The 16,568-nt window shown below is 45.3% G+C and overlaps 1 protein-coding gene across 6 annotated transcripts in view; it reads right to left on the reverse strand.

Annotated features, from left to right (window-relative positions):
* Nucleotides 1-16,568, reverse strand: part of LOC138296313 (zinc finger protein 583-like) — a 136,491-nt gene that overhangs the window by 79,939 nt on the left and 39,984 nt on the right. For all 6 annotated transcript variants that reach the window (XM_069235342.1, XM_069235341.1, XM_069235346.1 and 3 more), the window contains exon 2: nucleotides 3,744-3,864. In XM_069235342.1, the coding sequence (XP_069091443.1) occupies nucleotides 3,744-3,864 (121 nt within the window). The remainder of the gene's footprint in view (nucleotides 1-3,743; nucleotides 3,865-16,568) is intronic.

Genomic DNA, 16,568 nt, shown 5'->3' on the forward strand with positions numbered 1-16,568 from the left:
GGAGACGTTGGGACTTGTAGCAAGTATGGCATCCAGATAGACAGGAGGGCTCCTTCACTTCTTTGGTCCATGGTACATGGTCCACATTAGACTACCGACTGGGTACTTGAGAAATAACAGCTGGGCGGTCAAGGTCAGTCACATGCCCTGCGCTTTCTCGGATCACGCTGTGGTGAAGCTGATTGTAGTGTTCCCGGCCCAGGTACCCCTCACCCCCATTTAGCTGGAGGTTTCGATCAACACCATTACTAGATCCCACATTCAGAGAGGACCTGCATGCAGCAGTAACTGAATTCTTTAAGAATAATACAGGCTCAGTATGGGAGATGGATACCCTGGGAGGCATTCAAGGTCACCATACGGGCTTCTGTATAGGAGCCCAGGTGGGAGCCCTGAAGACCATACGAAACTGACTCCAGACAATAGACCGTGGAAGTTGAGTACAACGCCACACTTGATCCCGGAATACTCGCTCATATTGGTGAACAGATTAAAGAGAACAAGGAGTAAGCAATGCGGGATGGAGACTTCTTTCTGAAGCAACATATAGCTCGATCGTAGAGAAGGACTGCCACCTGGGCCTTAGCATGGCACATAAACTGTCTGAAGCCAAAGCACATTTGCACGTTGTGATCATTGATGCCCTTGACGGCACGATCTGTCACACTACCACATAGATGCTCGCCGCCTTTACCGATTATTATGCTCAACTATATGACGCACGATCCTCTGCCTCTGTGAAGGAGATAGCCACCTACTTAGAGGATATCCCCTAGCTTGGCTTTCGAAAAGGGCAAAGACAATATTTAGTGCAACCCATCTCAGTAGACAAGCTCAAGGAGGCCAAATGTTCCTTGCCGAACGGCAAGGCGCCAGGAAGTGATGGTATTATTGGTGAATTCTACAAAGAACCTCATTTACATGCTATGTACTGGTGATCGACGTATCTGTCATTACAATTAAGAATCTTTACGATACTTTGAGTTTTCAGTTAATATTGTTAACTAACTATTGATAATTGATTCAGCTCGATCAACACGGTTGTGGATAAGGGTCTTTCTTCAATACTATTGTGTCATATATATATTTTTCATTTTTTATTTTTTCTGTTCACATTGTTTTCTCCATTTTTCTTCATATTTTTTCTTCAACGAACTAAGGGCAAATGCGCTTCGTCTGTTGCATGACTAGATATATCATTGTGTTATTAGGCAGTTTTTTACTAACTTCAATGAGTAATACTTTCTGTGGTTGCTAAAGGGTTATGCCTGATCAGTACTTTGTGAGGTTTACACCTTGATGTGTTCTAATCAAAGTTGTTGGTGTTTTTACAATATTCTTCTTTTTATTTCTCCTTTCCCACTGGGCTTGGGTGGAGGTTTTACACAGATTATGTTCTAGCATTATTATGCTTACATGGTTTTATTTTAATGAAATGTCAGCCCTGAGGAAGTCGGTGGGGTCATCCCCAAGAGAAAACACATGTTCGCTGTTCGGCTGTTTCATAAGGATATTATGAACATGTTATCTGGCTGTGGCTGAGTGACACTGTCATACATTGGAGAACGGATGTGCAATTAATTGAAATAAATCATGAAGACTGAAGAGCTACACACGAGATCTAATACGTTTCTTGTTTTTTCTTCATGGATGGACTCTATTTGGAAATAATGATATGTGGCTATGTCAATGATTATCTTATTTTGTCTTACAGGTTCCAAAGAATTTGTTAGTACTAAGACTCGTTACTAATCAATTTACTTTAGCGAGTCCCTCATTTGTCAATGTTTGTTTTGTCTGTTTTACTTGGTAATTCAGTTCAGGGATTTGGAGTGTTTCCCTATGAGTGCAACGCTTTAATAATAGGTTGGTTATTGTACATATGCCGAAAGTTGTCTTTGAGCGCCATTTCTCCAATTTCAACACCCTCTCTCTTCTGTACAATTATACCAAATGTACTACACCTCACTGTGGCTATGTGTGTGTGGGTATGTTGGCTGTGCACGCTGCGGGGTGGAAGAGGTGGGCTTTCTCCACTTGGCCTAGAGTTGTGGGCACTTTAGACAGTACGGGGAGCACGTGACAAACCCGGTCTCAGAGATGCTAATGGAACAGGTTGATTTTACACCACACATATGCCTTCTTGGACTAGTTAAACCACTGCAGCCTGCTAACCTGGAGCTGTCAGTGATAGCACTATTATTAGTAAAATGCAGGACTGCGATATACTGGACGGAAAAAAACCGATCAGTGCCCACTGTTCAAAGCTGGCTCAAAGATATGACATATTGCCAGGAACAGTTTGAACTGCATGCAGAGGAGCTGCTGAAGCCCTTGTGACCTAAAGACATTTGGAGCCCCTGTACTTCGTACCTGTTGTCCAGATATGTTAACAGTGAATGATGATGGAGTGTAGAGGATTATTTACCATGATGTTTTAATATGGCTAAGATACAGTGTCCATCTCATGTCAACCGATTTACTCTGCCAATGTTCAATGCTGTACAATGCTATGGCTGTACCTTTTGGTAATGACGTGTATGTTAAAAATCTAATAAAAAGAAGAAAAGAGAAAAAAAAAGTGGGTGCTGCTTACTGTGCCCATCTGAGGTATGGTACACTGCAGGTACAGTGGCGACTGCCAAGTGTGGAGAGTGGTGGGGCAGGCAAATTATGATAACTACATTCATGCCAACATTCATTACATTATTGTTTTAAAGTTAAATGTTCAACTTTAAAACGGTAATGTAATGTATGTTGGCAATTAAGGGCATGCATACAAAATATAAACACATATAAAACAAATTAAAGAAAAAGAAAGGAAACGTAACTTACCTTGGTGCACGTCCTGGCTCGGGTCCTGGTATTCTCTTCTCCAGAGTGGGCACAGCCAACTCCACTAACCAATCAGGCACTGCTCTCATAGCATGAGAGCAGCACCAGGATTGGATGGAGTGGGCTCACTCAGCACTCCAGAGGGCACTGGGGGCCCGTGACTGCTCTTAACCCTGCTGCCCAAGACAGCTGGGTTGAGAGGTTTATTGTGCACATGTTTGGCTGGCCATCGGAGGGCAGCCAGCTAAAGAGACATGCACTAAACAAGTGCACAGGCAGCTCACCACTCTTCCCTGCTACTGCCATGTGACTCAGCAAGCCCTGCCCTGTCCTGACACTCGGCTCGGACGCGGGTTTGCCGAGTTAATGAAAAATAAAATGGTAATGTTTATTACCATTTTATTGTTCATCTGAGGGCCTTTTCATTAGTGGGGTGACACTCCTTCGCCATAACAAAGGAGCCTGCTTTGGCAGGTAGTAAGTAGCAAGGGCCTGGTAGCTGTGTCTGTGGAGCTACAGGGCCTCCACAAATTTTATTAAAAAGGAAAAGGAGGTTTGTTGAAAACAAAGTGCACATTGGCTCACCAGTGCCTTACACTAAATGGGGACTACTTTTTAAGTTAATGTTCACTTTGTGCACAGGGTATAATGCGATCACTCCTAAGGAGGGGAGACAATGGCTTAAGTGGGCTTACCCATTGCCTGATGCTGTATAGTGTGGAAGCAAAATCTAAAAGTCAAACAGACCAAGGGATAAAGCCCTGTACATAGATATGTATTATTAAAGGTTTTTTTTTCTTCGAAAAACTAAAGGGCTTGGCTAATGCAGACCCACAAATGTGTAGAACATATCTGATTTTTTCGCCAGTTCAATTTTATACTCTATCGATGAGTAAGTATAAACTTACCAAGAGAAATCAAGGCCTGGTGAATTTCATTCATCACATTCTTGTAAAGCTCCCTCTGCCACTCTTGTAAAAGCTTCCACTCCTCTTCAGAGAAATAGGCAGCGACGTCATGCAACGTAACCTAAGCCGGCAAGAGCAAAGCAAACACAATAAACTGAAGAGCTGCAGTAATACCTTTGTGGCATGAGGCTTCCCATGGCAATGAGAAACCCTTTTATTTTGTCAAGCATATGTTAATTCAAACGGCAAAATACTTTTATTGAAATAGAAGCTATCCAATATCAATCTTAGTCTACCGCAGCATAACAAACCTGGCCCATCAGTGGGTTATGGGTTTATTTTGAGTGGTTGTACATAAATAAAAAAATAGCTAACTTTTTGTGTTTTTTTCCAAGTATGGCTAACCTTTGAAAAAAATAAAAATAATGGGATCAAGCAGTTGTTAAAATATGAATGCACACAGGTCTCCATAACGGACAGTGGAAGAGAGACTTGTGTGGTGTTAATTATATATATTTTTTTTAATAAATGTTTATTGTTTTCTGCTTGCTACAAACAGCAATCTCCAGCAATAGGTACAATTTAATCAGGTAGTCAGTCAACAATGCTGTTTAAGCTGCTTCTATAATACATTACAATGCTGTGCAAAGCCCCCATCCCACCACCCCTCCATGTCGGACCTCACCCTTCGCTGTATAAGAATACCATGACTCGGTGTGGCCTGTTGCTGCCAGGTTTGCCAGGCGGCCTCCAGAAGGTCTCCATCTCCTGCGGGAGCCTTCTGCCAAAGTCAGCAGCATAAAAGTTTTCACAGTAGGGAAGTCTACTCAGGCTTGTGACATTTGTCCGTCGACATGCGGCTCACAGTGGTGTACCTGGTGGGGAGGGATCTGGGGGCAATAGGTTTTCCACGAATGCGTCTACGCTGAGGCCATTTCCATGGATCACGGACCACTTCTAGCTTCATGCAACAGTACCGCCCCCTCTACTCCACCAATATCACAAGCTCCTTTCTCCACCCATCCAAACTAGGGCCCTGCTGAGCTTTCCAATTACATGTAATCTCCTGTTTCTCCAGAAGGCTAGATCTTGAAACCTGCTTGTGGCCTTGTTTTTATTTGTATGTGGGAACCAGCTTAAAAGACAATGTTGTGGGGTGCATGGTACCTACCTTTCAATGATTTCAGTAACGGTACCTGTAATATTCTCCCAGTAGAGTTTAAGCTGCAGGCAGGTCCAAAACATGTGCAAGAAATCAGCTCCCCCCCAACACATCTTGGGCATCTGGCATTTGTTGTATAAACATAACAGTTAATAGATCTTGGTGTGAGGTATGCTCTATGTAGTACACAAAAAATGATTAGCTGAAAGAGGGCGTTCCTTAATACTTTAGGTACCCTTTCCAATATACCAGTCCAGTCTTTATTAGGTTACCAAGATCGGCTTCCAACTTGGCACTGAGAGCACTGAGGGGTAGAAGGATATCATCTCTAATTAATCTATATAAGCATGTTACAGCCTTAAAAGTCCCTGATGAAGTGATAATGTGTTGACAAGCTCTGTGGTGTGGTGGTTCTGTCAGTTTTACCCCCCAGTGTTTAAGTACCACAGATGTCAGTGCCCCATGCAATAAAAACTGGCCTCTGGATAAGTCACGTTTAATTCAGAATTCTTCGAAATGAGACAGCTTCCACCTTATATAGGTCACCCAGGATTGTTGCTCCCACCTCTACCCATGTCACTAGTCCTCGCCAGTCTCCCCCATGGGGCAAAGTTTCTAGGTTTACTGAAGGTATATCGGGCAAATATGGAATGCTGGTACAGGTTTTCTGCAGACAGCTTGTCCAACATTGACTCAGTACTCGAAACTCTGTTGAGTGCTTTTCAATGAGGTGCTTAAACTTTACCAACACTCTGATCAGTGTGTTGGTGTTCTGGATACTGGGGTTCAGAGTACTTCTGGGCGTCAGTCTGCCTGCAACCCATTGTGTCAGCCTCTGGAGCTGCGCTGCCAAATAGTTCTCGAACTCTGGTACTGTCAGGCCTTCATTACTAATTGATCTCTTGAAAGTATTTAAGGCTACCTGTTTGTGGCCCGAGCCCCAGAGAAACGCCATTGCAAGGGAGTTCAACTCCCTGAAAACGGACAGGGAATCTACACCAATAGTACTCTAATATAACAGAGTAGGAGCTGAAGAGCTATCATCTTTAGCAACGCAACTCTACCTGTCACCAATAGATGGAGCGTACTCCAGAACTCCATGTCCTTCCTAAGATGCCTTGTCGCCTTCCCTATATTCCCTTCTAATGAGTCAGCAGAGTTGGGAAAATGTTTTACTCCCAGATATTGAAAGCAGTTGGGCTCTAATTGTAAACATGGAATAGTGGGTGGGTGGTTGTGGCCTGGAAATGTGGGGAACACATGTGATTTTTGCCAATTGACCCTTAATTCTGAGTGCTTTACGAAGCAATCTAACAGACCCCAAGCATTTGTGAGCTCGGTTGAGGTATCTCGTAAAAATATTAAAAGGTTGTCGGCATGCAGAGCGATATGGTGAGTGCGCCCCCCCCCCCCCCACCTCATTTGATCCACCAGTAGACGTCGCCAGTTCTGCCATAGGCAGCCAAGGGCTCTATTGCCAACCCAAATAATGATGGTGATAGCGAGCATCCTTGCCTTTCTCCTCTGCCCACCATACCCCCGGTGCCGACCCTGACCATGGGGTCTGATAAAAGAGCCTAGTCCAGCCTATAAAGTTTGCTCCAAACTGAAACCAGTTCATGTCTGCATAAAGAATGATCCCTTCTACGCTATCAAATGCCTTCTCAATGTCTACTGTAAACACTGCTGACGCTGTTCGATCATAGGTACCAGCGTACAACATAGCAATTTTTATATAGCAGTGTTTCGACCAGGGATGAAACCCGCCAGATCTGGATGTATGAGTGTGGACATACAGGGAAGGAGTTTAGTGGTAAGAATCCTGCTAGGGTGATAAGCCTGTTTATCATGCGCCGGTTTTACAGGTTTGAGCAGCGGAACCACAAGGGTCTCTCGGGTTGTGTATTGTAAAGCTCTATCAGTGTAAGAGCCCGGACTTCTATATAGACAGAATAAAATCCACCAGAAGGCTGTCAGTGCCTTGTGTCTCACCCCTAGCCATAGCTTTGATCGCTGCTCTTATAGAATTCATCTAGATCAGTGGTTCCCAATCTGTGGTCCATGGACCCCCAGGGATCTGTGACACATTCCCAGGGTGTCCCCAGGCCTAGGCCAGCAGGAAGGCACTTCTCCAGCTGGGGCCTCTCGACAGAAACAGGTGCGTGTTTTTATATTTATTATTTCATTTGTGCGGCAGTTTTAAAAGCACTGCAAAGTTCCTTGTACATCCAGCAGCTTTCAGGCAAAAATAAAAGTGTCAAGATAACTCTGGTGATTAATGTACCAGCTGGCAAGAGATGGGAGTTTTGTCTAGTGAAAGTTTTGACTCATCTAAGGTAGTGCAGATGGTTAATATGCTTGTTGCAAAGAACGTGTATCATGCAAAAAACTGTATTTTATGTGCTTAGCACAGTCGGTTACTGTGCAGTTCATAAATTCAAATCGTAATCTAGCACAGTGAGCTACGAACCGCCATAAAAGAGCTGCGCGCAAACTACATGGCACATATTATAAAGTTGTGTTTTTTTCCCCGGTCTTTCGTTATCCAAATTTGCTGTTTTACTTGCTTCAGACTGTCAAGACAAAATGAAAGGAATGCCAAGAATTTAGCACTTTTAGTCTGAGAAATAGATTTATGAAGGCACTTCCAAAAGGTTTGTACAGGGAAAGAATAATATGAACGTTTATGCCAAATGCAGCAACACAAGTGCACTTCTAAAAATAATCACAGCAGTAGAATAATAATGATCATAGAAACAAACAAAGAAAATACACTACTTCAACCATAGATAATATATCTATTCAGAGTGATCATATATTCACGCACAACGCAAAGCTAAAAATAAGAATTAAAAATGCATCACCGTGGGGTGTGACACAGACATCATCTCTGCCAGCTTCAAGCTGTTAACCCACACAACTGCGGAAAGAGAGAACTACCCACAATGGGATCCGAGCAAGGCATCCCCTCCTGGAAATGAGTTCTGACTAACCCAGGTCATCAAGCTTCCCTCTTATGTACTTTAAACAAGCTGGAGAGGAGAGTTCTAGAAATTCCCCCTCCCATACAGTAACTGGCTGTTTAAACATTGGCTGTACCAGGTCAGTTTTGAAGGAGCATGTTTAGAGATGGGCCACATCCCAAGGTGCGCTCCCAAGACCGAACTGTTCCCTGTTGTACCATAAACATTCTCTGGTACACCCTTATCTCTCCCTCACTCCTCTATGTTATGTCCCTGCCTTGGTGAGAAAGACAGCAAGAGGAGTGAAAAACATGTTGCATAAGTTGTGCACAGAAAAATACCTGCACCACAGGTATGACCTTGTTTAAAGCTAAGCTAAGCACAAAATGGAGTCAGTGGTCAAGATGGAGCAGTAGTTAAATACAGATAGCAGTACAGCTGCTAAAAAGATTTGCTTGCGTTAAAATACATTCTTATTATTAAAGTCAATACTAGGCACTGTGTTATGTTCTGAATCGTGAGTTTTTGCTTCTCCAGACCAAAGCACAAAATGCCTACCAGGATGGATGACATGTGAATCCTACACCTTGTAGTCCCCTGTAAAGTGCTCCGAATTAAACAACTTAATTACATGTGACACTGAGACTATGGAGAGATGAGAGGCACTTATGGTTTTACTTCCTTTCCTCAAACATATTTATGTGAAAATGTTTTCTCAGATCTTACGTTCCAAAACAAATAACAGAAATCGCTTGGGAAATGTAGAATCTGACCTGAGGATTCAACCTTCCTAAATAAAACCAAACATCGAAAAGTTAGCCGCCAAGATGCAGCGCCAACCTTCCCAGTTATATTTTTCAATGTTTGCATATTTTTTCAATATAAAATAATTATATCTTTAGTAATTTGAGTATTTGTTTAGTGTGTATTTGTTGGTGTATTTTCTGTGAATTACTGTGTTAATGTTTGAAATTTAAATTGTACAAATTGCTTGGGGGTCACCGGCTTACAGCAGTGATTCAGTGGGAGTCCTCAGGAGTCAAAAGGTTGGAACCACTGATCTATCATTTGCTGAACAAGTTAGTGAGCTAACATGGAGAGTAGAATAATATTCCTGAAACTCTCTATTATTGTCTGTTTGGTGATGCAGCTTTTGCTTCGTCGGGTTCACCATCAATGCAAGCAGCGTACCAGTGCAGTCTCATTCTGCAAGTGCCTTAGTCATATAAGTCTTACAGTCAAAGCACTGTAGGCGCTCCACTTGTTCTGCTACTTTTTCTTTCGCTTCCAGGAGTTCAGTCTGTTTCTCTGGATGTCCTGGTCTGTTCAACTCAGCTCTTTGTAATGTTTTTTCGGCTTTTGAGGCCTCTAATAATAATGTAGGACTCACCCCCACCGATTCGGATATATATCTGCTCTTGAGCACTACTTTGAATGCGTCCCATTCCACTTGGAGAGAGGAAGCGGTTCCTTAATTATCATCAATGCACTATTGTCTGGTGAACCTTATTGTCTCCTGGAAGACTAGATCCTCCATGGACTCTGGTTTCAGTCTCCAAGTTGGAATTCAGGGCCTGTCCCTCTCCCTGCTAGAGTCAGTAAGATTGGGCTATGGTCTTATACTGTGCGTGATATGTATTCTACAGCTCTGATACAGCCATGCACTGCTGGGGTGCAGAGAAATGCATCTAGACGTACATGTAAATCGTGTAATAATGATAAGAAAGAGTAGTCCTTCTCTTGTGCATGTAATACTCGGCCAGATCCCTGGTGTGTTGAAAGGGAGATCTGGGACTAACCCAGATTATTGTGCCCCATGGGTAAGTCAAATAGGTGTCATAGTATGCCTGTCCTCGTCATCGTAGTTGCTGGACAGTTCCCTCCTTGCCGTCAGATGTGTCTCTTGGAGAAACGCTATCTGGACTCCCATCCTGTTAAGATATGAAAAAACCTTGTACCATTTGCATCCCTGTTATATTCCAAAACATGAGTTTGCAGGCAAAAGGCATCACCATTTTATGCCTAATCTGAAGAACTGCCACCCCCAATGTCGCCCAGCAATGTTCTAGTACTGGAAGTATGAAAAGGGCACAACCCCTCTTTTGTATCCCAACATTCAAACAACTAACTTCCCAATCAATTCCCGCACCCCAGAACAAGTAGGTGAACTCCCCCATCCAAACTTCTATTCAGAACTTCTACTTGCGCTGGAGTACCCGTACTAACGAAAATCAAGTAGGGGTATAAGCCCAAAGGGTTACTCCCCTCATTCCCCCCATCCCCAATTGTCCAATAATCCAATAGTATCAGCCTAGGGGAGCAGTTATCAGTAACATTGTTGTCTATCCCAGCCTTGTGCATCATCCCCCCTTTCGGCTTCACATCAGCTCATCAGCTGTGCCCCGAGTTAATTCAGGCATTGCAGTGTGTAAGTCTGTAGGGGCGTTAGCATTTCGGTTCAAGTCTGATCAACAGTCCATATCATCCATTCCATCACTGGCCGGGCTCGCCCCTCCACTACCCATGACTGCTGCTGCTTCTATTGCTTTTTGCTGTTCTCTGACGACTTTTTCATTTGAAGGAGCTCTCCCTGCTCCCTGCCCCAGGGGGCTCCCATTTCTGGCCCTAGGCCTTCGCCGTCCTCAGTCTCGCTTTTGGGGTTCTTGACTGGGGCCCGTTCGTGAGTGGAAGTCAATCCAGTCCCACACCTCTTGTAGAGTCCTAAAAAAATTGCACCCCGTTTGGTGTCTCAACTCTGAGTCTAGCAGAAACCAACAAGGCATAGGGTACTCCTATCTGTCAGAGACATTTCTTGGCCTCCATAAAGGTTGTCCTCTCTTTTTTCACTGCTTACGTGAAGTCTGGAAATATCATTAACCTGCTATTCTCCAGTTTGAGTTTTCCCTTCTGTCTGGCTTAGGCGTAGATGTGATCTTGGTCTCTGTAATGTAAAAGTCTAGCAATCACCAGTCTCAGTGCTGCTCCAGGCAACAGTGGTTGTGCTGGGACCCTGTGACCTCTTTCCAGGGCATGAAAAGGTGAGAGACCAATAGGGTCACTTTGTCTGTCAACCACTTTTCGCGGAAAGATAGCATTTTGTTCCTTTTTATTTGTTCTGGCTTGCCCAGGGCACAAATATTCCTCCTGGATATATTTTCCGCATCTTATGCCCTTGATTCCAAAACGTGAACTTTCCATTCTATGGCCGCAGGCCGCGCGCAAAGGGTCACCATCTCTAGAGGGAGCTGCGTGATTGTTCTTCCAGCCGCCGTGACCTTCTCCTCTAAGCAGCGGTGGTCATCTTTAAGTATACCCTGTTTTGCTCCTAGGTGTCGATTTTGGTCTTGAGGACCTCCCAGGAAGCAGTTATGGCTTGGAAGATGTCCTGCATGGTAGGGCCCTTTGTACCTTCCAGTGGGTTTGAGGGCTGTCCATTATTTCTGAATGGCAGCGTGATGCCACCAGTCATCAGGGCAGTGGTATCTGGTTCTTTCTTTTTAGCCGACTTACCCATGTTTGGAATGGGAGACTGGCTCTAGGGGCTATCTGAGCAGTGCGTGGCTGCAGTGATGCTATCCTGCCAAAAGATGTCTGAGACTCCCAGAGCCACAGTTGTTTTGTACTTGCTTCTTTCTCCATGGTGGAGTTATTGTGCGATTGGGGTACCAACACCACCATCTCCCCCACCCAGTCTTTTAAGTACCAGGGGATTCCGCCAATGAAATGCACAGGTTCCGGGCTCAACCGGAAAACGTCACCGCCTGGGCACTCAGATCCTCCGTCTCACTCCCCGGCCATTCATCTAGACCTTGTCTTCGGTGCGCCCCTCCAGTTCTGATCAGCCACGGAGAGCTGCAGGAGGAGCGGTCTCGCTTAGGTGCTCTTTCGGATGTTCCAAAGGGCTCCAATAATCTGAGGTAGTGTTAGTCCCAGGGCCCGGCAGTACCACAGCCAGGGTCTTTAATGTTGTCCAGCAGTAGTGTTTCTGCGCAGATGCTGGCAAGTGGCCTATACTGTGGCCCGCTCTGCTATGAGTGAGTCTTTCGGTGGGCGTTTGAAATCCGGGCAGTCACAGAATAAAGATGCTTGCTGTACTCACTGTTAGGCCTCCTTTGTATTACCAGGCATGCCTGCAGGGGTGATCACAGGAGCTCTATCTAGGCTGCAGGGATCATTCCGAGAGTTCACTCCCTTGGCGCCTCCGCTTGAGTCCCCCCGCCCCGTACTCCATGATAGGAAGCCTCTGACTGTTTACAAGCCAGCCCTACCAGTCACTTAGTTATAATTCAGGTCCCAGGGGGTAGGATGGCTAGGCTGGATCCCTCACAATAGGACTTGTACTACCGCCGGATGTCTGATAGCCTCTTAAGGGGTAAGGGGGTATGGAAGAGGGCCCCCAGTTTAATCCTCGTGGCTGAGTCCTTCTCCAGCAGTTGGGAGGCCCGCCTGTTTCTCTCCCGCGGGCTAGCCGCTCTTTACTACTGTGACAGCTTTGTCCTGGAGGTATTCAGTTCAAATGCCTGCTTGTGGCCCCCAGTCTCATTCCCCTACTCACAGGCCCAGCAACACCCGAGGCCTCCTCCTCGACCCACACAGCTCACGTCGCTTTCTGCAGCTCGCCCAACTGGCGGACCTCTTGTTGCTCCTCAGCCTGTCTCACTGGCATCTCCTGCAGGTCCCTCCAGACATGGGAAGCTCTGTCCACTGGGTCCTCAGCAACTGGCTGTCGGCATTGTGCAGATGTGGGTCCCCTGCTTGCTGTGCCACTGGATTCAAGCTAGCCTGGCTTATGAAGGGTGATAGCCTGAAACTGGTCCCAGGATGCTTGAATCCTGTCCAGGGAGGTCCAGGCTTGGCAGTTTGAGCTGGAGTGCTCCCACTGGGATCAGGGTCAAGACTGATTTGCATATGGCTGGGTCCGAACTGGGGTGATGTGGCAAGCAAAATAACGATTAATTAAACCCAGATCTGTGACTGGGATTGAGTGTTTGAAAAGTTTCAACACTCTGTCTATCATTTTATTTTGTGATATTACTGTTGGCGTTGTGCAGCCACAATCAGGTGCAGAGGAAAGCCAGGGGGACATCAATCTGCCTACTCCATCCCCCTGGTGTGCCGTGTCATAAGACTGTTCCACGGGCAGTGCAGAGCATTTAGGACCAGCTCACAGCCGCCATCTTTATTCACAGAAGGCCCGCTTAGCTCAATCAGGGCCGTGCTTCTCACCATGCCCAAAGGGTCCCCTCGGCCAGATTTCAAAAGGGGGGGTGGAAGGGGGGGGGGGGGGGAGTGCCACGGGACAATGAGCTCCATGTAGTGGCCCCCTCATATGAAGCAGGATGATAATAGATGGGGAGAGGGGGCGCTATCAGCGGGAGCTCAGCATCAGCGCTCCTCACCCCATTGCTGCGTGGCCAGCTGCCAAGCAAACACTTTCAATTGCCAAATAAATGTGGCTTATCCATTTTTTCAATCTCCTTAATTGCAACTCCAGTTTGAATTTAGGATCTTTTGTATATTCTGTTTCTGAAACATAAATGAATCATTTACAAATTATGACAAATACAGACAATATATAAGTGTTCCAAGAAATAATGCAGCATCTCTAAACGCACAATAGTACATCCACAAAAAATAAAACAACGGTGCCCTATCTTTTGAACTTAAATGGTCCGAAGTGTGAAGAGGGCCGATCCAGCGCTGGTTGCTACAGTATTGCATAAACAACAGAAGGCTCACAGAGGTTTTGTTATCAGTTCTCAACTGGCAAGCATCATAGCGGACTCAACTGAATAAATGTTATATTTAATGTTGCAGTACGGACCATTAGATTTTGGCATTTTATTGGTGCTGCAATGAAGGTCCTTCTGTTTGGTCAAAATCATACACACTAATCTGCCCCTCTGCTCTTCGTCCCAGAACACCTTTCCACAATATTGCCCCCTAAGCAGGCATGCTAAGGCACCACTTTACATGGCATTCAGGGGCACCACTCTACATGGCATACAGGGGCACCACTCTACATGCCATACAGGGGCACCGGCTGGGGCCATGCAGGTGGTAATCGGTAGGGCAGCGCCATGCCAGTAGACCGCTGCATGGCGGTGTTCTGCCGGTGGACACTGCTGCTGGCAGCAGCGCCCCGTCCCGTCTCCTGCCTTTTTTTCCTCTCTCTCTCTCTCTCTCCGTCTGTCTCGCTCGCTCTCTCTCCCTTTCTCTCTCTCTACTTGGAAGCTGCTCTGGGCCTGTCTTTAGCCCTTTAGACAGGAATCCCTTTTCCCGGCGGGAGGTCAGAATCAACAAACCAGGGACAAGGACCCTGTAATACAACTTTCAATGTACAGAAAGTGTTACAGCTGACAAGCTAAAAAAAAATGTAGAAATTGTTTCAAAATAGTGAAGGCCTCTCTCCAGGACAGTTTGTAATCCCACATCACAAGATCCTATAAATGTATTTTTTTGGGACACATATTGAGGAAAGCTCTTTCCCATATTGCTAGATTACCACACCATCTCACTGCAATCAGAAAATGACACACAAATAATTTACAACAAATGACAATTGCAGTAGAATATTCTCTTTACACTAAATATAAAGGCCAACAAGGAGGAGAAGTGGCAACTAAAGCAAGTTATTAAAGAAGTACATTTAGAATTTATTATACTAGGTCTAACGAGTCTCCCTGGGTCTTTGTGCTATTTTGCGTCTGATACTGTGCAACAATCCACTACCATGAGATTCACCTGACACCATGTTTGACAATGAAGAATTTATGTTAGGTCTGACTGAAAAGCCTTTTAGCTCCTGTACCAGTTTAATACATAGATTGGTTATGTTAGCGGATAGATGATAGTTTTACTTTGGAGTTAGCTTTTATTGCAAATGTCATTGATACATTTAAAATGACTACCCTAGAAGATGCTTTTTGCACATGTCATTGGTACTTCAGTGACTGTCCTGCCTTATGGGAAGTGCCACAAGGCTGCTGTCTCCGGCTCCTGACAACAGGGTGTTTGGTTAGTTTTTTTGCGCAATGGGTGCAATATATTGGAAAACATGCAGCTAGTGCTTAGCATGGGGTTGCTGTTACATTCTTGGTTCAAAGCCAAAAAGGTTACTGTAGGGAGAGGTAAACATTAGTTTTCAGGACTGTACAGTGATACTACTGTTCATACAATGAGCTTCTTCCTATGTGCAGTGCAACAGGAGCATGCACAGCAACTGCTTATGCTGGTCCAGTGCTAGTTTTGGCGTTTTCGGGCCTTTTCTACATTATCAATGGATCTGTGCACAACCCATTACCTTTTCTCCAAGTCATCTTTTGTAAAATACAGGCAGCTTTTTTTAGTTTGTGGCCAGGAAAAAACTCCAGGGCACACGACGTTGTCCTCTGCTGCTCTGTAAAAGAAAGCAGTCAAGTGTGCCATTGCTGGCACTGGTGTGCAAAGCACACAGGCTTCTGTATACTGTTTAATTTTGCAATGGTGCGTCTTTCTTATTTCTGTCATATAATAACATAACATGAAACCTTGGGGCTGCTGCTTTAGTGTGCGAAATAAGGAAAAAGTTACATACTAAAGGCGACTCTTGTGGCGTTGAGTGTAAGCCATTGGCATCTTTAGCCTGGTGCCATGCTTTGAGAGAGAGTGAGATGGAGATTGCTAAAACATAACCTATGTCTCCTCCGTACTAATGCTTAAAGAAAATACTCATGTCACTAAACCCTGGCTATTCGTGGCTACACAGCTTGGGGCAGGTTACACCGCCAATGTTTTCTACAGGGCTTTGAGTAGTTCTGGGTTTGTCCTCCCTGCCACATTTTGGAAGATGTTGCAGGTCTGCTGCCGTTGTGCATGGTTTGGATAACTGTATTCAATGAGTGTTCTTTTGCGTAACGGTACAGATGGGGGTAGAGGAGGCCTTGCTGTATTCCCTTCAGCGTGTCCACACAACTGCTTCTACCTCACCTTGCTTCTTAATACTTTTCTTCCCCACTATTGTTTCCTCCTCCTCAGTTCTTACTCCACACCATGCCTGAACTCCCAGTCCCACAGTGATACACACACACACACGGCACAATTCGGGGGTACACCCACTATTTTCACAGGATGGACACCGTCCACCCTGCCAAGAAGTTGAGCCCCACTAAATATGCTAAATTCGTCCCCGTGTAGCTGGACTCTCAGCAGCGCCTACCTACACTTTCAGCGGCGCCTGCACGTTGTATGCTTTTCTTAGTTCTGAGCAGGAACATGGAGGACAGGAGAGGGCTTTATTTTAAATTCCTGGTGGACCAGGACAAAGCCGCAATTAAGGGGCCATTAGACCTCCTTTTATTTGACTATCCTGTCTGAAAGCTGCTTGAAGCCTCGCATAGCTGCAACGGTTTCACAGCTACATGATGGCTACTCTGAACCCTGGGTTGTTAAGTATCAAACAACTCAGAATGATAAATCCAATCTGGTCCCAGCATTGGAATTATTTTAAAATGTACCCAGGGGTCACTTTAGAGGAGTCCCCTGAAAAAGCTTACCACCCTCGCATGATTGCTGGCCGGTCACAACCAGCCTACCACCACCAGACAAGATTCTGGAACCCTGAGGTGAAAGATCCTGCTCTCTGGGTCCCAGAACAAAGCCCTTACTGGGTGGCGGTGCAAACACCCCCTTCCTCACAAATGTGCACTGCCCAGCTAGTGA

The sequence above is a fragment of the Pleurodeles waltl genome, chromosome 5 (assembly GCF_031143425.1).
Source record: "Pleurodeles waltl isolate 20211129_DDA chromosome 5, aPleWal1.hap1.20221129, whole genome shotgun sequence".
In the NCBI taxonomy this organism is placed as follows: domain Eukaryota; kingdom Metazoa; phylum Chordata; class Amphibia; order Caudata; family Salamandridae; genus Pleurodeles; species Pleurodeles waltl.